At 57.2% G+C, this 18,727-nt stretch overlaps 7 protein-coding genes across 7 annotated transcripts; 6 read left to right on the top strand and 1 right to left on the bottom strand.

Moving 5' to 3' along the window:
- The first annotated feature begins 137 nt into the window (after positions 1-137).
- C7974DRAFT_387609 (uncharacterized protein) lies at positions 138-1,370 on the top strand. The gene is made up of 2 exons (XM_046141187.1): positions 138-477; positions 532-1,370. The coding sequence occupies exons 1-2, from the start codon at positions 243-245 to the stop codon at positions 1,110-1,112; spliced, it is 816 nt and encodes a 271-aa protein (XP_045999979.1). The 5' UTR covers positions 138-242; the 3' UTR covers positions 1,113-1,370.
- A 692-nt stretch (positions 1,371-2,062) lies between these two features.
- C7974DRAFT_387606 (uncharacterized protein) lies at positions 2,063-5,438 on the top strand. Its single transcript, XM_046141186.1, has 2 exons — positions 2,063-4,889; positions 4,941-5,438. The coding sequence occupies exons 1-2, from the start codon at positions 2,142-2,144 to the stop codon at positions 5,040-5,042; spliced, it is 2,850 nt and encodes a 949-aa protein (XP_045999978.1). The 5' UTR covers positions 2,063-2,141; the 3' UTR covers positions 5,043-5,438.
- Positions 5,296-6,951, top strand: C7974DRAFT_387605 (PQ loop repeat-domain-containing protein). Its single transcript, XM_046141185.1, has 2 exons — positions 5,296-5,707; positions 5,802-6,951. Exons 1-2 carry the CDS (start codon positions 5,623-5,625, stop codon positions 6,830-6,832), a joined length of 1,116 nt encoding a protein of 371 aa, XP_045999977.1. The 5' UTR covers positions 5,296-5,622; the 3' UTR covers positions 6,833-6,951.
- Positions 6,952-7,264: 313 nt separating this feature from the next.
- On the top strand, positions 7,265-8,657 carry C7974DRAFT_373248 (uncharacterized protein; the record flags this gene model as incomplete). Its single annotated transcript, XM_046140091.1, has 5 exons — positions 7,265-7,289; positions 7,343-7,612; positions 7,685-7,963; positions 8,013-8,551; positions 8,604-8,657. The coding sequence occupies 5 exons, from the start codon at positions 7,265-7,267 to the stop codon at positions 8,655-8,657; spliced, it is 1,167 nt and encodes a 388-aa protein (XP_045999976.1).
- Positions 8,658-9,881: 1,224 nt separating this feature from the next.
- Positions 9,882-11,649, top strand: C7974DRAFT_353093 (aspartic peptidase domain-containing protein). The gene is made up of 2 exons (XM_046139529.1): positions 9,882-10,397; positions 10,447-11,649. The coding sequence occupies exons 1-2, from the start codon at positions 10,096-10,098 to the stop codon at positions 11,609-11,611; spliced, it is 1,467 nt and encodes a 488-aa protein (XP_045999975.1). The 5' UTR covers positions 9,882-10,095; the 3' UTR covers positions 11,612-11,649.
- A 702-nt stretch (positions 11,650-12,351) lies between these two features.
- Positions 12,352-16,702, top strand: C7974DRAFT_353091 (uncharacterized protein). The gene is made up of 5 exons (XM_046139528.1): positions 12,352-13,794; positions 13,837-15,474; positions 15,595-15,783; positions 15,847-15,985; positions 16,133-16,702. The coding sequence occupies exons 1-5, from the start codon at positions 12,759-12,761 to the stop codon at positions 16,446-16,448; spliced, it is 3,318 nt and encodes a 1,105-aa protein (XP_045999974.1). The 5' UTR covers positions 12,352-12,758; the 3' UTR covers positions 16,449-16,702.
- C7974DRAFT_461307 (histone acetylation protein-domain-containing protein) lies at positions 16,703-18,660 on the bottom strand. The gene has a single exon (XM_046146165.1). The coding sequence runs from the start codon at positions 18,639-18,641 to the stop codon at positions 16,989-16,991; it is 1,653 nt and encodes a 550-aa protein (XP_045999973.1). The 5' UTR covers positions 18,642-18,660; the 3' UTR covers positions 16,703-16,988.
- Between the last annotated feature and the right edge of the window lie 67 nt (positions 18,661-18,727).

The raw sequence follows: 18,727 nt of genomic DNA, 5'->3' as shown, positions 1-18,727 counted from the left end.
TTTGGCGATCAGCAGTAGGCTATGCATAATTTAAGCCTACTTGATTGGTGAAAGAACGATTTATGTGTTGGCAGGATGGCGGCTCAGCCCTTGGCCTGGTGACAAGGCCAGCGTTGTTGCACCGCCCCTCTGTCGTCGTCCAGCAGAAAGTCCGGGCCTGCTACTGACTTTCTTACTTTCTAAGATTCCCCGAGAGTTTTATGAAGAGACACTTTGCTGTCTGAGTCACCTGTTCTGTCACAATGCTTTTCCCATATCTCCTCACACTAATCCTGGTAGCCAGTTCCGCTACTAATGCTCTTCCTGTTCCCAGGCTCAATACGCTTGGACTCGACATGAATTCTGATGACTCGCCTCAAGGTTGGGAATCTCAAAGCAGCACTGTCATAGTCTCAGATCGACACTTGCAGCGTATTGATGGCGAGCAGAGGGAGATGAAGATGAAACGAGATCAGCAAGACCATACGGGCACACAAGGTATGTGTCCAAAGCGGCAGGAATAGATGACCGTTTCTAACAAGAACGGCATAGTAGTACGATCGATACCGACTCCGACGTCATCAAGCCCGAGTCCCACCGCCTCGATGTCTACCTCGGTATCAAGGACTCCAAAGGAAGCTGGAATAAAGGCCAGGCTCCTCAAACTGCTTGCCTCTTCAGTCGACTGGATCGTCCCATCCATCATGATGACCTTCTCAGCCGCGGCAATCCGGCATCTTCACAACACCCAAAATGACACAGGTTTGATGGCCGGCGCGGGAGCGGCAGAAGGAGTCTTTGCGCTCGTCCGGACCGATGCTACGACCACAACACCGCTCCTCATCGCCCTCTTCTTGGTCTATATCAGCGCTCACATCGTGTACTGCAGGATCGTCTGCCACAAGCTTGCCCAAGGCGAGGGCTTCGTCGCCATCACGGTCATCGCCGCAACACTTCTGCTAGCGACACTGGTGCAGCTCCCGGGTCTAGTTGAGCTGTGGACGGAGAGCAGCGGACTGCCTAGTCTGTGGACCATTCTGCCGCTACACATGGTGTCCGTCTACTTTTGCTCGTTTGCGGTGCGCCTAGGTACGCCGTTCCTCAAGACACCAAGCCGCGACTGTGGAGGATAGAGAGGCCTCACAGCAAACGCTACTGTTGTCGAGGCCAATCTTCAAGCATGTTACGTCTATACATACCATCCCAGATGCCTGTCTTCAGATGCTAAGCGCAGCCTTTCGCACGAATTTCCCTTCCGTTCCAACTCTAGAATGGTATCACGGCGTACGGGGGGTATTCGAATGTACCTCTTGTCTTCTGGTCGATTACTAACGTACAAGGGGTAGTTGATGATAGTCTAATCACTGAGATCTAAACACTTAATAAACAACATACTCTTAACGTTAACTTCATGACCAAAACACTAATCGCGCGCCGCATCTATTGTTCCTGACCCACATCCGCCGACCCTTGTGGCGGCGTGTCTCGTGTCTTAGTTGCGTTTACTACTGCTTAAACCAAGCAGACCCGCAGAGCTCCGTCTGCCCACATGGTCTGCGGTACCTGGCTCGTCCTCGCAGTCCAGAGTGCTGGAGCACGGCACTATTCGCTGGTCAACCTCGGGACGAACAAAGTGGTGCTGAGCAGAAGGAACAGTCCGGATGACTACTAGGTAGCACAAGAGAAGGCCGAGCCATGTGGTGTGCGGTGGGTTGAGGCGATGGCTCAGGCTTCTCTCGTGTTTTCCTGTCTGCGTCTTGTTGTCTTTTGCTCACTCTGTGGCTCTTCTCCAAAGTAGAGGGCATGTATAAAACTCTCGTGCAGTACAAGATCTAACCCATCTTACCAAAGCACGAGACGTGTTCGCGCAGTGTTAGTCTCATCGGGAAGATCGGACGGCATGGCATAGGCAATGACCAGTGGTACCTACATAAGCATTGCAGCAGGCCGGTGAAGTGAGCACATTTTGTGGTGACATGGGTAGAGACGGTAACGAGGTACGGTGGGGTCCGGGGTCGCGTGGTGTGGTGTGGCTGAGTGGCTGGTGCGACAGCCAGCGGGGCCGATTGCATGCACATTGACAGTTTGACAACGACCACACCCTGTAACGATGTCATGATCTTTAGCGATTGCTTTGCGTAGTATAGCATCTAGAAACCACCATGGACGACCTCAATGGCCTCGACTGGTCGCAGCCCGCCAAAAAGCCGGCGACGAGCCCCGCGGTGTTTCCTCCCTTTCGCCAGAGCCCCACGCCGCAGCTCTCTGGCCGCTCCACGCCTCTCTCAGGGCTCTCCATACAACAGTCGGGGGGGCCTCAGCAGCCGAAACCTTTCAAAGCGCCCTCGAAGCCCGCGACCCCCGCCAATGACAGCTTCGCCAGCTTAGTGTCCAGCAAGACGTCGAAGGCCGCAGGAAGTGGCCTCTCGCTACAGGAGCGCCAGAAGCAGCTTCAGGAGGAGAAGCAGCGGCAGGAAGCAGAGCGGAGGAAGCAATACGACGCAAGCTTCGGTGGTGCGGACTCGCAGTTCTGGAACAATGCAGGGAGCGGCAAGAGCACGCCTGAGCCCTCCAGTCTAGGCGCACTTCCACCACCCGGCTCAAACAACCCCTTTAGCAAGCAAACGCTGTCGCAGACTATCAACAAGCCATTTGCCGGCCTCGACACGACCGCCAAGCGTCCCGTACAGTCCCCTCCGGTCGATGACCTTCTTGCGGCGTTCAACTCAGCTGTCCCAGTAGACAGGTCGAGCCACTTCCCCCCACCTTCAAATGGCAGCGGCCGAAGCACTCCGGCTGTCAGTGCGGCCGCCTCGAGAGGCCACACGCCTCTGCCGCAATCCTCCAATGTCAACCTTTTTGTAGACGACGACGACATGTTCGGTCTACAGCAGATGGCACAAAAGTCGACGTCGCCTGCCCCACCGCCGCCTACCAATAACGATGATGATGATATACTCGGGCTGCTGGGGAAACCTGTCGAGGAGTTCAAGAAGGAGGAGCCGAAGCCTACGATAAACAGCTCGCGGGAGGAGACAGTCCGCGAGAGGTCCTCAAGCCCAATGAACGCGCACGATAGGGCTGTTGCTGAGCTTGTGGATATGGGCTTCTCAGCAGACCAATCTGCCATCGCACTTGCGACTACGGACTCTGGGCTGGACGTACAAGCAGCTGTTGGGTGGATATTGAACCAGGCGCACGCCAAGACCAAGCAAAGATCACAGGAACCCAGCCAGGAGAGATCGCGGCGAAGACCTGAGGAGTTGGATGAGCACCCGAGACGAGGCAATAGCAGGCCCAGCGCGAGGGAGGGACGGGGCAGCGAGCCCGTGCCAGCTTGGATGCGGGACGAAGATGCCCGGAGTCGTTCAGGGCAGCGCCGACAAGACGGCCAAAGGCAAGAGAAGGATGTCACACAGGTAGCCTCGGAAATTGGCAGCACTCTGTTCAAATCTGCGAACTCGCTCTGGAAGCAAGGCCGCAAACAAGTACAGAAAGCCGTGGCCGACTTCCAGCAAGATGGCGGTGATCCTAGCGTTCCGAAATGGATGCGCGACGCGCAGGCGGCGGAAGCGGCGCCGAGATCTAGCAGGCCACAGCGAGGTGATGTCGGAGGAACCGACGAAGCCATGATGCTGGAAGCTGGAGGACGCCCTACGAAACCGCCTCGGCAGACTGAACAGCGGCAGCGACAAGATGATCTGCCTGTGCGACCGAGAAGGGAACAAGAGATGTCTCGCCATGGCATTCCGGATAGGATGTCATCGCAGTCTCCAGCTCAACGTCAGCCTACACCCAGCTACGATAAGAAACCTGCAGCGCGTTTGACCAGGCAAGACGTAGAAGAACAGACTTCTCAAGCATATATCAGCCCAGCACGCCGGAAGAAGGCAACACCACAGCCCCAGCCTGAAGTTGATCTGTTTTCGCCAGAACCCACGCCGGCAGCACCCAAGTCACGACAGCAAGCACAGACCCAGTCGAACAATCCGTTCCTTCAGGCTACCTCGACGCCCAAGACGCGTACTCCCGCTCGCACTCCGTCCCCACCCAGGCCAAAGGCACCGCCTCGACGAATCCCTCCTATCTCTTCATCAGCGCTCAGCACATCTGCTCGGGACCGCCAAAAGGGATCAGAATCCTTCAAGCGCGGCGACTACTCCGCCGCTCATATCGCATACACGTCTGCGCTGAGTCCTCTTCCTGATACCCACCCAGTCACAATCATTGTCCTTTGTAATCGGGCTGTAACTAACATCAAGGTTGGCGACCCGAAAGCTGCGATCGTTGATGCCGATGCCGCACTCGCTATCATTGGTGTATCGAAGGGTGAGGGCGAGAAGATTGCGTCGGGTGGTGCTGAGGGCGAGAAGGATATGAAAGAATTCTATGGCAAAGCACTTATGCGCAAAGCGGAAGCGCTCGAGAATATGGAAAAGTGGGCAGATGCGCACAAGGTTTGGAAGATGGCTGTACAGGATGGGGTGGGTGGTGCGGTCAGCATATCAGGACGCAATAGGTGTGAGAAGGCTGCTGCAGGCGGCAATAACGATTCCACGCCAGCACCTGTCAAGCGCGCACCCGTCCGAAAGCCAGCACCCAAGCCATCTGCAATGTCAGATCTTGGTGGAGGTGCTCCTGATTCGGAGGCCGTCAAGAGATTGAAGCTCGCGAATGCTGCAGCCGAAAAGGCTGACGACGAGAAGTTTGCTCTTGCCGACCAGGTCGATGCAAAGCTCATCGCGTGGAAAGGCGGGAAAACAGACAACTTACGAGCTTTGCTTGGGTCGTTGGACAACGTGCTGTGGCCTGAGGCTGGGTGGAAAAAGGTCGGCATGGGCGATCTCGTGATGGCGAACAAGGTCAAGATCAACTACATGAAGGCGATCGCCAAGGTGCACCCTGACAAGGTATGTTTGAATGATACTGAACTCGTTGTCTAATACTGACTCCTTCGACAGATTCCCCAATCGGCTACCACAGAACAGAGGATGATTAGCGCATCAGTCTTCGCAACCTTGAACGAAGCTTGGGACAAGTTCAAGGCTGATAACAACCTATAGAACTGGATGCTTTGAAGCATATTCGAGTTCGATACTGCATGGTATATGAGATCCATGCAATCTGATCCCTCGACCGCTGAACATATAAGACTTATGATACCTACTACAATCTATCTGTTCTTGCCTTTCATTGGAGTGTTGGCACGTGATGCGGCTCATGTCCGGTTGCATGGATGGTGCCTTGCAGCTTACCCCGGATTTGACGAACGCTTGGCATTACCAACCCTCCAACTTTTCATCAGTACAGTCATCTCGGGCCTATCCATTGACTGTCCATATTCGCTACTTTCATCAAAGACGATATTGTTGAACTTCTCACACTACCTATCCTGTATATATACAAGCTCTTGCCAGCACTGGAAGAGAAGGATCATTGGGACGATTATTTCTCCCAGCGCGTGCCGTTTCCTTACCAGGACGCATCCAGCTTCTCATCGCCTGGTCAACGTCGTAGATTGCAACTACACTACAGAGATCCGGTCTCCAGCTTCCCAGAAACCCGACGGTGGCGCAACAGAACGGAATTCAAGCGCAAAAGAACGATCAATTGAGGGTTGAGTGTGCGCATACGTCATAGGCGATGTTTCCTCCGTCACAGGGCCTGCGGCTCGATATCGACGCGATCAGTCAGATTTTTGGATCAATCAGTATTGCATGTTGGATAGGTAAGACACTGCCCCATGTCCATCCCCTTCGCAAGCACCCTTTGCAGCGATACGGACACGTCGCGAAATTAGCTAAAGCTGACATTGGCTGCAGTTGTCTTCTCGCCTCAGATCATCGAAAACTGGAGAAGAAGCTCAGCAGAAGGCCTTTCGGTCGTCTTCATCATAATATGGCTTCTTGGTGACTTCTTCAACATCTTCGGCGCCGTCCTGCAGGGCGTGCTGCCGACGATGACTATCCTGGCCGTGTACTACACCCTAGCCGACATTGTCCTCCTTCTTCAATGCTTTTGGTACAAAGGTTTCACACTCCGTGATGTCGTCAACAAACCTGGAGACGAATCGAATGAGAGCGGATCGCCTGTGAGCGAAGACGAGCCGCTGCTCTCTGACAGACGCGTAACAAATGGCACATCATATGCCAGCGTCGTAGCCAATGGTGCCTCCAACGGCAACGGTATGCCCCCTCGGATCTCGGACGCAGACAGGCGCCATTCGAACCACTCACAGTCCTCCTTCCGTGAGCGGTTCCTTTCGATCGACGGCACGCACCTCTCCCCTGCAACACCGCTCCACGGCGATGCCAATGGCGAGGTTCGCGCCGAGCCCCGTGCGCAGCCCCAGTCTACCATACAGACCGTCCTTTTCAACCTTGGAACTATCGTGCTTGTCATGGCCGCGGGTGTCTTCGGCTGGTGGCTCAGCGCCACACAAGCCGCGGCTTCTGACGACACGCCCACCGATACTCCTGACTCGAAGCCCGACTTCAATCTCTGGGGCCAGATTTTTGGATACATCTGCGCCGCCCTCTACCTCGGATCGCGCATTCCGCAACTGCTCCTCAACTACCGCCGCAAGTCTACTGACGGCATCTCGATGTTGTTCTTCCTGTTTGCTTGTCTTGGTAACCTGACGTACGTTCTGAGTATCGTGGTGTACAAGCCGAGATGTAAGCACCATCACTGCAGAGACGGCGAGGCGATGGCTGTCTATAAACGGTACATCGCTATCAACTTCTCGTGGCTGTTGGGCAGCTTCGGTACACTGATCTTGGACGCCTGTGTGTTTGTCCAGTATTTCATGTATAGAGTGGATGAATATGAAAGCGAGTCGGGGTCAGAGTAAGGGAGATTGCTGGAGGCTGAGCTGCATGTGAGAGGTGTATGATATCCAAAAAGTTAGTGTTGATATGCATGTAAATACTGTATTTGTCCTTGACCCAAAACTGAAATTACGCAAACTCATGCTTTGGGTATTTCGAGTCTCAAAAAGACGAACAGGGGTACGGTCATGTTTCTGCCTCGAAACATCACTCGTTTGCATGCTCGGGCAACGTGAGCTGCTGCATGTACTCGTGCCATCTCATTGGACAAACACCCACTGCAACGATGGGCGTCGTCCGTTTGCCAGTGCCGAGCGTGTATCGGAGTGCTGACCAGAAGCCCATGAGATACTCTATATAAGGCCCCTCAATTCCGCTTCTCTTCATCCCTCACACACTGCCCATCGAAAGCTCAAACACATCTTTCCTGTCAAATCTCAAAACAGAAAGCGACAATGCCTGTTTCTGAGACATTGAAACGTAAGCCTCCTCTCCTCCCAGCCCATTGAACCCCCACTAACACCTCCCAGTAGCCGTTTGGGCCGCCGTCCGCGACATCGAACGTACCATCGAACCCACCTATCCCCAGCACTTCGACACCGTCGACGCCGCCAAAGAACACATCAAGAAGCTGTGTCTCGATGCCAAGTTCGAGTTCAGCGCGCCGCGCCTGCGCCCCTCGGACCCGCCGTTCATGTCGCGCGCGGTCAAAGACAGGGCGTGTTTCCTGGTCGCCGTGCGCGCGCATGATCAGGGCGAGTTCTACCTCGAAGAGCCGCTGCCGGACCGGAAGAGTCTGCGGGGTGCGTGCTCTTACTCTATGCCTTTGTGCTTGGCTGTGTCGGCAGTTGATGTGACGTACTAACCTCGTACAGATGCCATCGAGACTGATATTGCGCGCCTATTGCTACTGGTTCGCGCCTGGCCGACCGGGCTCGCTAACGCGGATCTGGCCGCTAAGTGGGTGTCCGGTATGTGTGCGGTGAAGAAGTTCGAGTTTACGCGTTTTGAAGGCGTGCCGGAGGACAAGTTCCGGCGGTATGTGACGTGGAACACTGCGCGGCGGGCGTGGGAGCAGAGCCGGATTGAGGTGGGCCTTGTGCCGAAGGAGTGGGTGCGAAAGAAGATGGTCAAGAAGGCGGAGTCGTTGACAGGTAAGTCACTATAGTGGATGGGTGGAAAGAGATGCTGACACGGTCGCAGAAGCTATCGAGATTGACATCGCGCGTCTCAAGCCGCTGATCAAGAAATGGCCCTCGACGTTCGAGGATTTGAATGCGGCGAGGGACTTCGTGGGGTACTGTGGCTATGATACGACGTTCAGGTATACGGGCTGGCCCTCGGTGGAGCTGCGCAAGTATAAGCTGTTTGTCAACTTCAACACGGCCAAGTACGCGCTCAAGGATGGGCTGTTCAAGGTCGAGCGCGCGGTGCCGAAGCGAAGGACTCTGAACAAGACAGTTGGTCAAGAAAGAGATGGGCGTGCAAAGCAACAGAACAATGTCGGCATTGTCGAGGTCAAGAAGCCAGTCAGCAAGAAGGACGGCGTTGCACGCATACACACCACCACCGACGGCACCAAGAATAGCAGCACCGCGGGCCAAGATAGCAGTGACAGCAGCGACGAGCCTGTCCGTGGCGGCTCCACTTCTTCATCTACGACTGCCTCCGAGACCATCTCCTCTGCATCATCGACGCACGAAGAAGACAGTCAGAAACCTGCACCCGCCGACCCTTTCAAGGTAAGCAATCATTCGACTCACGCACGTACAAACTCTCGCTAACTTCACTTAGAACCTAATTGATGAGCTGCAGAGAGGATACGTTCTGAAAGCTGCCTTCGACTGATCGGCTGGTTAGAAGACATTGTCGTCGAAATCGTGTTATGCTTGGATACGAACAAATTATGCAAGGGCACTGGAGTGCTGGAAAGGGAGATGCTGTTGAAGTATATGGTTTCCTTCAGACTGGCGATTGCCGGTTGTCTGGAGGCCTTGAAAGGTCGAGGCGTGGGTCGAGTCTCTTGCCTTCCGGAATAGGACTGTGGGTTTTGTGTGGGGGTGCTGATAGGCGGCGATATGATGGACACAGTCTCAGTTCTTGAGGGCTGTACTTTGGAAATACTAAACTGAAGGGAATAATACCCAAATACTTTGCTATTGGTCGGGTTACTTGCATCTCAAGGAGGGATTGAGGAGTCGGCAAAGAGTTTGTGTTTGAAAGTGCATCCTTGCTTCATTGTTCGTTTTGGGAAAGTGAGTCTCACGGTGGCAGGAAACTCGACAGATACTAGCCTGGGCGAGTGCAGTCTGTCGAAGTGGGTAGTGCACAATGTGGGGTGTACGTGTGCATTCATAAGACTAACGTCTGTTGATCAACGCTACGGCCATGAAAGTGTCCTCGTGCACGTCTTAGGTAGTCGCCAACATGCTTTTGCAGTACGAATCAAAAACCACCGAGTGTAGATGTGGCGACTGCTGACTTGCTCACTTCATATGTGGTGCGTTTACGAGTGCATTTGTGCCGATAGTGATGCCGCTTACGCCACCGTGAGGGGAAGACTCGGTCAGAGCGACACCTTCCTCGTAAGCTCTCGTCTGGAGCGGACCCAGACCTGCTCAACTGTAAGCACGTGCAGCTCGAACGGCCGACATTGATCATAAATGTAAGGCGAGTAAAGTAGGACAAGAGATTGCGTGCGCAAGGTGGTGTTGCGGAGGTTGGAGATAAGAATAGCCATCTGCCCCACAGCGGGCGCTTCGCTCGATCTCGACCAATCGAGCATCTCTGGTAGACGCCCAACCACCGGGCGTGAAACGTCCATCAACGCCCACCCAATGACTTCAGACTGGATCTGCAAGCAACCTTACACACGGCGAGGATCAAAGATGATCCGCTGCAGACCTCCCTTGAAGCGCTTACGGGGAGCCGTTTCCTGGCAATGGGACATGCGGTACGCTCCGCAGAGGCGTCAGCAGGCGCTCTGCTCCCTGGCTCCGGCCCCATCGCGCCCAGAGATGTGGACGTGTTCTATGAACAGAAGTCTGAGGATAAGCCGGGCTTCCGGGCGGTCTGTGAGTGGTTCGCCCAATGCAAGCTCATCTTACTGTGTCTCGATACGTGGGGAGCAGGCCTACAAAGACACCGCGGCGCCTCGACTGCATGCGTGACGTTTGAGCGCTCATTCTCGTTGTCTCTTAGCCAGTCCCCGGTGCAGTACCCTGAGCTTCCATCTGCATTGAAGCATAGCTTGCTGGACTCAAGCGTGCTCGTTCTTACCTTCATCATGCCGTCTATAGCTTCCATCCTTTCTGCAACTGTGCTGTTTGCTCAGTCTACGGTTGCGTTCAACTGCTCGATTAAACCGATCTATGTCGACATCCACAAGCGTGTTGTTCATGAATCTACAGCTTTTCAATATGGGTCTTTTATTGGCGTCGGCACCGCGCCAGCGCAAAATCACAGCTTGTGGCCGTCGCTGTCGCAGAACCACATGTCCTTTGGAGCACTCAAGTACTGCGAGAACAGCAAACTCGCAAATTGCACAGCTTCTACAGGAGGCTTCTATGATAGTAATAGGTCTACAACGTGAGTTGATTACCTGTCCATGTATGGTCTGCTGTACTAACATTGCTAGGTTTGTCGAATATCAGGACTTCAAGTCACTAGATGCAGATGTCAACAACACACTCAAAGGTTACTTTGGTCAGGACGTGCTACGACTGTACACACACTTTTACGAGACAGATGGGGCCTCGCAAACGCTTGTACCGAACTCGACAATCGAAGCTGCGACAGGAGGAGACATTATACCTGGAAGAGTAGGAATGGGACCATCATCAACACTTCTACAGGATCTGGCTGGTCAAGAGACGATTGCAGGCAAGACCTACTCGCTCTACATTGGCCAAGGCTTCGACCGCGCTGGTGGCAAGGTCAATGGGAGCAATGTCTTCGGAGGCTACGACTCTGGTCGCTTCACTGGAGAACCTCATCAGTACCCTATGAACCTCAACAACGTCAACGCTATGAGTGTACGCATCAAAGACATTGTACTCACACAGACTGCGGGCGGAGCAAACCAGTCCCTCTTCGACCCTAAAGACTTCCCCGATATGAAGTCGACACCACAGACTTTTGAGGCGGAGATCACTACCGAGCAGTTCCCGCTGTCCCTGCCATACCAGATCACACAAAACTTCATCAAAGCCGTTACGGGCCAAAAAGATAACCACTGGGGCGACAACTCGCTGAAGGCCGCCTCATCCTTGAACGCAACCTTGTCGATCATCCTCGAGGACGGTTTCACCGTCACCTTTCCCCCGGAAGTCCTCAGAAACTACTCGGATATCACACCCATTCAGGACCGCGAAGAGACCAGCAACGCTCCGTTCCTCCTCGGCTCCGCATTCCTCGGCCAAGTCTACCTCATGGCCGACTATGACTCCAGCAACTTCTTCCTTGCGCCGGCCGTTCAGAAAAACAACATGGTCATGCCCGTGACCTTCTGCCCCAAGACCACCCCTGCGGCGTACGAACGGCCGAAGCAGAGCGCATGGCAGAGCCAAGGTCTGATTGGAGCTGTGCTTGGCGGCGTTATTGGCGGCTTGGGATGTCTTGCTGCGTTGTACTGCTTGTATATCAGCTGGTTGAGGAAGTCGGATGAGAGGAGGTTGAAGAGGGACTTGGCACGCAATCAGGCGTCGAAGCTTGAACAGATGGATATCGAGTCCGCCCCGAGCTTCGATGGGCCGCCGAAGAGTGGCGCTAAGCAGAAGGTGTTGTTTTGGAAGAAAGGGTAGATAGATTCATGTTTGTGAGAATGAACTTGTCCTTTATATCTGACATCTCGACGCGGACTTGCACCTACATTTTGTAATCCTCCTTTTAATACCTGACTCCCTCGTCAATCATTCATCCCCAGATCACTGCCTTCACGCTATGAATACGCTGACTAAGCAAGCGCGAACTAGACACGACCGCGTCCAGCGTTGACCACCGTCTCAACGCCACCGTTGCCATCCCGCAACCTCACGACTATACCTCAGACGTGTCCAAAGCGAGCTGGAGACTGACTCTGACGATGTCTCAGCCACTCTTAATGCACCCAGTACCGGCAAGCCGGGTGAGGGGAACTGCACGTCTAGTTATGTCTCAACACCACGATGACCCGCCAGTCGTCGATTGCCAGGTACCTGGTACACGCATGCAGGATGTCTGTTCTGGTGCTGGAGGTACCCGGTGTTCGAAACATTGATGGGACGGGTCGGCTATGAAAGTCGAGTCTCATCCTCCCTTGACGACGTCCTTCGCACCGCGACGATTTCGCAGCAACCCGTTGCACTGACGCAGCTCGCTCTGTCCTCTACCGCCTTTTGCGAGGAGAAGTATCGAATGCTCACCAGTGTTCGAGGAGAGAATAAGTAAGCAAACGGCAGCCGTTCGGAGAAAGGGCGGTCAAACGTGCTGCTTGACCACCACGCGGCGCCTGACAGCTGCGGGAACATGCAGGTGTCCCAGCGGAAGGTATCAGTATATCTATGCATAAGCTATAGCAGTAAGCGTCTTGTCGCGTGATGTGCGGCCAGGCCAAATCATGCATTCCATACTCCTCCCTCTCTCGGCGCTATCGCCTATTGTTGTGCTCCCCATTTTTGCCTCACATTCCACCATCTTTACCCAGACGACGGACGAAGAACGCCAAAATACATCAGAATGTATGTTTACCCGTGGATGACCCAGTGTTTGGACTCTTTTGGGATTGCTTCCGCGGTTTCGTTGCGCTGGTCGTTGGCTTTCTTCACCGGCGGATTAGGGATTGAAAGAGGAGGATACTAATCAACAGCAGAATACACAGCATACGGTGCTTCAAAGGAATACGAGCGACCAATCAAGAAGCACCGAAATCAGGTCCTACATTGGAATCAAGGAAGAGCGACCACTGGAGCAATGGCAAACGTAAGATCACGCGCCGAGCCAAGCGGCTCTTTGAGCAGCACTGCGATTATCGCCATTGTGAGTGCTGTTGGGGTAGTCATTCTCGGTCTGCTCGCCGCGCTTGTGCTGCTTCTCATCCGTGCAGTGCGCAGGCACAAGCAGATACTTGCTGAAATCGACGAGCGGGGCATGACCATCACTCAAGCGCAAAAGGAGGCCAAGACTCATGAAGTGACAAGACCGCGCGCTGTACTTAGGCGGAATACCATCCTTCCGTTCAACTCAAAGTCGGGATGGGGGGCGTTGCCATCAGTGGAGACGATCGGTTCAGCTGCGCCCTCTACTGGATCAAACGCACCCGACCACTATGTGCCGCACATGCCGATAGTGCCGAACAAGAGAACGAGCAGTCTGTCGTGGCCGTTCCATCAGCGCAAATCATCTGGCCACAGTCTGAAGATGAAGAAGCTGAAAGCCAACAGGCTGTCTGCTGTGTTGGAAGACCCTAAGCCATCATCTCTGGTACCAATCCTCGGCAAGGGACAGTCACGACCACCGCTAGCGCTGCTGATGGAGTATGGAAGCGAGCCATCTTCCTGCCAGTCGTTGTTGCGATACCACCCGGCGTTCCGTAACCAGCATGATGACGTGGCCGAGTACGCAACACTGGAGATTTCCAAACGACCACAGCGAGCTAAGTCGGTTACTGAAGTGCCCCTCGAGACTGAGCGTGTGCACATCCGACAACGGTCCACAAGTCTCCACAGCCAGGCGTCTGGGAAGGCGCCAGATGTCATTTTGCCACCCTTGCCCTTCGACATCGCCCGCATCAAGGACGAGGCCCAGAAGAAGTGCGAGCTTCGCCACGTCCCATCCAGAACGTCCATCTCCAGCGTGGGCTCGATCGACAGCTCTATTTTGAATCCGCGGCCAAGCCCGGTCCCTCAGTCGTCTCAGTCATCTCATGCGCGAACCCCTAAGATCACCAAGCGGGAGCGCAGGAACAATGCTCCGGATAGGATGAACCCCTTGCTTGAAGCCCGGGAGAGTATGTACAGCCTGCACGGCTCGATGAAGAGCAGCGCGGCAGAAATCGCGACAGCGTCGCCAGAAGCACGGCGAGAGTTTTACGAGAACTCTACAGCCCTGCCCACTGAATCGAGCAACCACACCCTCGGCTCGGAGCACACATTGGGCTCAGTCGGGTCTGTCAAGAAGGCTGAGTCGGTGACCGTGAGCAGGGTGGTCTCTGCGAGCGCCACTCCTTCGCGCACGCCGAAGCGCAGATCCAAGACGCTGGTTACCTCGACAGGCTCCCCGAAGAAGGACTGCCCGATCGGCCCAGCCCCCAGGCTGACAACGAAGTCTCCCAAGCGCCAGACTTCTCGCGCGTCGTCCCGGAGCAGTTGTGGCAACCCGTTTCAGTGGGATCCCGCGCCGCTCACAGCGACCGGTAGACCACCCTCCGCACTGAAGGGCAGCCCTAGCGCTCGTCAAGGCCACCGCAGGGGGCACAGCGTGCGCATATCCCTTGTGCCGACCGTTCACCCGATTCGAGGTCGCAACAACAGCCCGGTTTTCATGAGTGAAGACGAGCAGTGGTTTCATACTCGGGCACAACAACACAGTCCAACGCGGGCTAATAATCGGGCGCAACAACACAGTCCGACGCGTGGTAATACTCGCTCGTCGCCCGCGCCACCTTCGTCGGCGACCTTTGCTCCGGAGCTCCCCTTTGCCACGACCACGTTGAAAGCGTCGTTGACGCCAACGTCAGCCTCCCTGCCGCTGGTCAACTTCGACCAGACGTTTGTGGTTGCGCCCACCGATCAGGTGCTGCCAGAGCTTTCCGAGCGCGAGCAGAGCCGTCTGAGCACCGGGTCTGTCTTCAGCCTGTCGCGCTTCCCGCTGCCACTGTCTGTCATTGAGCCCGAGGACGACACTGTAATCCACATTCCCGACCACACCTTCGGGCTGCCTGTCCCAGAGACGCCGTATCTGCAGCAGTACCCCTTCAGGACCGGCACGTCTGCCCGCCAGTCCCCGTCTCCCAGCAGCCTGATCGACCTCGACGAATACGACCCCGGCCAGCCCGGCCTGGGCTTCCAGACACCGACCAACGTCGCCCCGCGCGCGTACCCGTCCGCATGCACCACGATCCCCGAAGAGTCGTCCGTGGGCTCCAAAGCGACCCTGGAGCGCAGCACACCGGTCTGCGACTCACCCCCCGTGTCGCCGAAGACCGTGTCGCCGCCCCGCTTCACGCTGAACGCGCAGTACACGCTGCCGATCCACGCGACCACGATCCCAGAGGAAGAATCCCCGCGCACCATCAACCCCGCGGTGCTAACCCGGGACGCGTTCGCGCTCGCCCCGGCCTCGCCCCCGCGCCGCCTCAGCTACACCCCGGGCACCGCGGACGCGCCGACGTGCCGCCCGCTGCCCAGTCCACTGTCAAGCCCACTGTCAAGCCCACTGTATCCGTCCCCCGCGTCCCCCCGCCCCGCTCACGCTTCCCTCCCCCAGCCCTTGCCCCCGCTGTCGCTGAACTTCTCGGCCATCCCGCATCTCGCGCCCGCGCCGGTGCGCACGTCGATTCTCGCGCTGCGGCGCATGAACTCGGATGCGGAGGATGCGCGGCGGCAGCGGGCGGGGCGGGGCGAGCGGCGGTATTTGTTGCTTGGAGAGGGGGAGCGGGGCTCGGTGGACCGGTTTTCGGTGGAGGGGAGTTGGGTCGAGGGAGTTGGGGGGGAGGGTGGGGGGTTGTTGGGCGGTGAGGACGGGGGTGGAGGGGTGAATGGGGTGAATGAGGTGAATGGATTGACTGGAGTGGATGGAAACGGCGTAGATGCAACCGAAGTCGACGAACTCCTCGCCTACGAAGATACCCACCTCGACGACGACGAAGTGCGGCGCCTGGTCGGGAGCGTGCTGGAGTGGGACTCGGACGCGTCGGATGCCGCGATCCTCGATCTCGACGAGCAGTACACGCCACGCGCCGCTGCGGCGCTGGGCGGTGGCCGGGGGGTCACTGTAGGTGGCCGGGGCGTTGCTGTAGGTGGCCGGGGTGTTGCTGGACCACCAGCGAACGGACTCTCAGCCAACGGACTACAAAGCACATCCCCCAGCGACGCCAGCGGCGGCGCAGAAGCGAGTCTGAGCTCCATCTGGGACGAGAGCGACGCGTTCTGGGCCAGTTCGACGCCGCCGCCGGACGTCCGCTCTGACCAGCACAGCGCGTCCAAGAAATCCTCCTCACACCCGTCTAATACTTCCTCCTCACACACCCCCAACACGTCCTACGATACCTCCGGCACCACGCCAAACCGCGCCTCGAACCCCATCTCCAGCTGCAAACCAGCCTTGAAATCAGCCTCCAACACCAGCTGCAACGAAGCCTCAAAACCCAACTCCACCACCGCAACACCCAAGCGCCGCAAGCGCGCGTTCCACGTCCCACTCGACCCGCCTTCCTCCCCTTACTCCCCCTGCACACCCCACGAGCAGGAGAGTCCATCGCTGGGCGGCAAAAAGCAGCGGGACAGCGGTAGTGCAGCGTTCGGTAGTGCAGCGAGGAGCGACAGGAAACGCAGTGTACTCGGGCGCGGGGCGCCGAATGTTAATGCCGGGGTGAACGCAGGGGCGAGCCCGGGGGTCAGGACGCCGGGGAGTTGGTATGATGAGGAGGGGTTTCTGCGGTAGTGCGTGTGCGTGTATGAAAGAGGAGTGGTGGTGAGAGAGGACTAGGGAGAGAGAGGACTAGGGAGAGAGAGGACTAGGGAGAGAGAGGACTAGGGAGAGAGAGGACTAGGGAGAGAGAGAGAGTGTGTGTGTAAGGTCTATCTGCATCGAGGGCGTTTAGTGCATTTCCGTGGGTTCTGGGTGTATTTGTATGCTGGAGTTGTTGTTTTCTGGTGCGGTGTGGTGCGGTGTGGTACGGTGTACTGCAGTGGAGAGAGAGGAGAGGAGGAGGGGTGAAGGTAATTAAAGTATAATTCTTAGTCGATAGTGTGTAATGCCGCCGCTTGGTCATGGTATCTTGATCGTATGCGCGTGATATCTATCGTATGCGCGTTGTGTCATCGTGTGCGCGTGTCTTCATCGTATGCGCGTTGTATCTCCATCATATCCTCGTGCCCTCATTACATCCCTCATTAACCCAACCCGTCATTATCCAGGTGTGAAATAAGCCCAAAAAGCTCAAGGCAAAGCAAACACCCCGCCCTCCTCAAGGCCAGCGTCTCAGGGCTTGGGCTTCCGCCGCACCAGCCCGGCACCCAACACCTGCACGCCCTTACCCTCCCCTGTACCCTTACCTTTACCCTCCCCCGCAGCGTGCTCAGTCTTAACTTTCTTCCTAACCAGCGCATCCCCCAACACCGTCTCACCATCCCTCTTCTCCACACGTCCACTAAGCACAGTGACCTCCCTCTCCCCCGCCCCTCCTTCCCCACGCGTATCCCGCCGCCCAACGACAACCCACCCCCACCGCCCACCCCCACCCAACACACCAACCTCCCGCTTGAAGGCGGCGGTGCTCCGGGCGGCGGCGCCGCGCGTGGCGAACGAGGAGTGCAGCAGCACGTCTGTGGCGCGGCGGTAGTGGGACGGGGTGAAGAGCAGGGTGTCTCTGTTGGGCGGCGGCTTTGCGGCTGCGTGGTGTGTAGACGGCGGGGGGTTGGCGGTCTTGATGCGCGGGAGGAGGAGCGGGATGGGGCCTGTGCGGGGGCGGGATTTTGTGCGGTGGGTGCGCTTCTTGGGTTTGCGTGGGGAGGGGCGGGAGTCGAGGGAGCCCTGGGAGGGCGAGATCTGGCTCGGCTGGGTGGACTGGGAGGCGTCGAGCTGCATCCCGCCCTCTGTTTCCAGTTGCTCCTGCTCCTCCAGGCCGCTGATGTCCGCCCCCGGCGTGATGACAACCCACACAAAGCCCACGATGCGCCCCGACGAACACTCCTGCCGGAACGCCATGAGCTCCCAGAACTGCTCCAGCGTCTTGACGCTCCGCCAGGCGCCCGTGCTGCGCGACGGCGTGCCGCCCGCGTCGCCGCCCGGCAGCTCCTCGTCCAGCTCGTCCAGGAAGCGCGCTTTGGGGTCGTCGGGGAAGTGCGGGACCAGGCAGCGCGGCGGGGCGGCGGGGTGCGGGGCGAGGGCGAGGAGCGGGTGGGCTGCGGACCAGCGGGGGGGCGAGTCGGGGGTGCGCGGGACGCAGCGCAGGGTGGCATGGGAGTCGTAGCCGGGGATGAGGAGGTAGCCGTGGGCAGTCGGGGCGGTGGTGGTGGCGGCGGTCTCACTGTCGCGCAAGCGGTCGTGGAACGATTTACGGGATTCGGCCGGGTAGGAGGAGACTATCGGGTCCAGGACGTTGCACCACCACTTGACCAGGCCGCGGTCGTCGAGCACGTGCTTGTTCTTGTTGTCGATACTGGCGGGGAACAGGTACTGGTCCTGGGCGCGGGCGAAGAGCGAGATGACCAGCTTCTTGCCCTCGCGCTGGCGTTCGCGGGCCAGCCAGGCGACAAAGGTGCCGCAGATGGCCTTTAGGGGCGAGCCGCCGGCGCGCGGCAGCTGCAGCTCGGCGAGGTAGCCGGTCGAGTCGGCCTTGGACACGAAGATGGTGGTGAGGCGGCGGGTGGTGTAGACCAGGACTTCGATGGCGAGGATGAGCAGCTCCTCGGGGAGCGGCGCGGCGGCATCGTCCGGCGCGGGCGTGATTGTGGCGGCGAGGAAGTGCGACTCGCAGGAGGTCCGTTCGGCTTTGAGGTGCGGCGGCGCGGAGAAGAGGGCGGGCGACTTGGTCGGCGGCGTCGAGTAGTGATAGAAGGCGAATGGCACGTCCTTGGGCAGCTGGTCGGCCAGCAGGTCCCGCAGCGGCCTGCGACTAGGAATATCGGCCATATCCAACAGCAATGCGAGAATAGCGCAGTCGAGGCGCGTCGCGAAAGCTGGGGAAGGGCGCGACGGGGCTAGGCGGGATCGGGCAA

Source organism: Boeremia exigua, assembly GCF_020726555.1.
Source record: "Boeremia exigua strain MPI-SDFR-AT-0100 chromosome Unknown C7974scaffold_3, whole genome shotgun sequence".
NCBI lineage: Eukaryota > Fungi > Ascomycota > Dothideomycetes > Pleosporales > Didymellaceae > Boeremia > Boeremia exigua.
The sequence above is the reverse complement of the archived record's forward strand: the minus strand, read 5'-3'. Positions and strand labels throughout refer to the sequence as shown.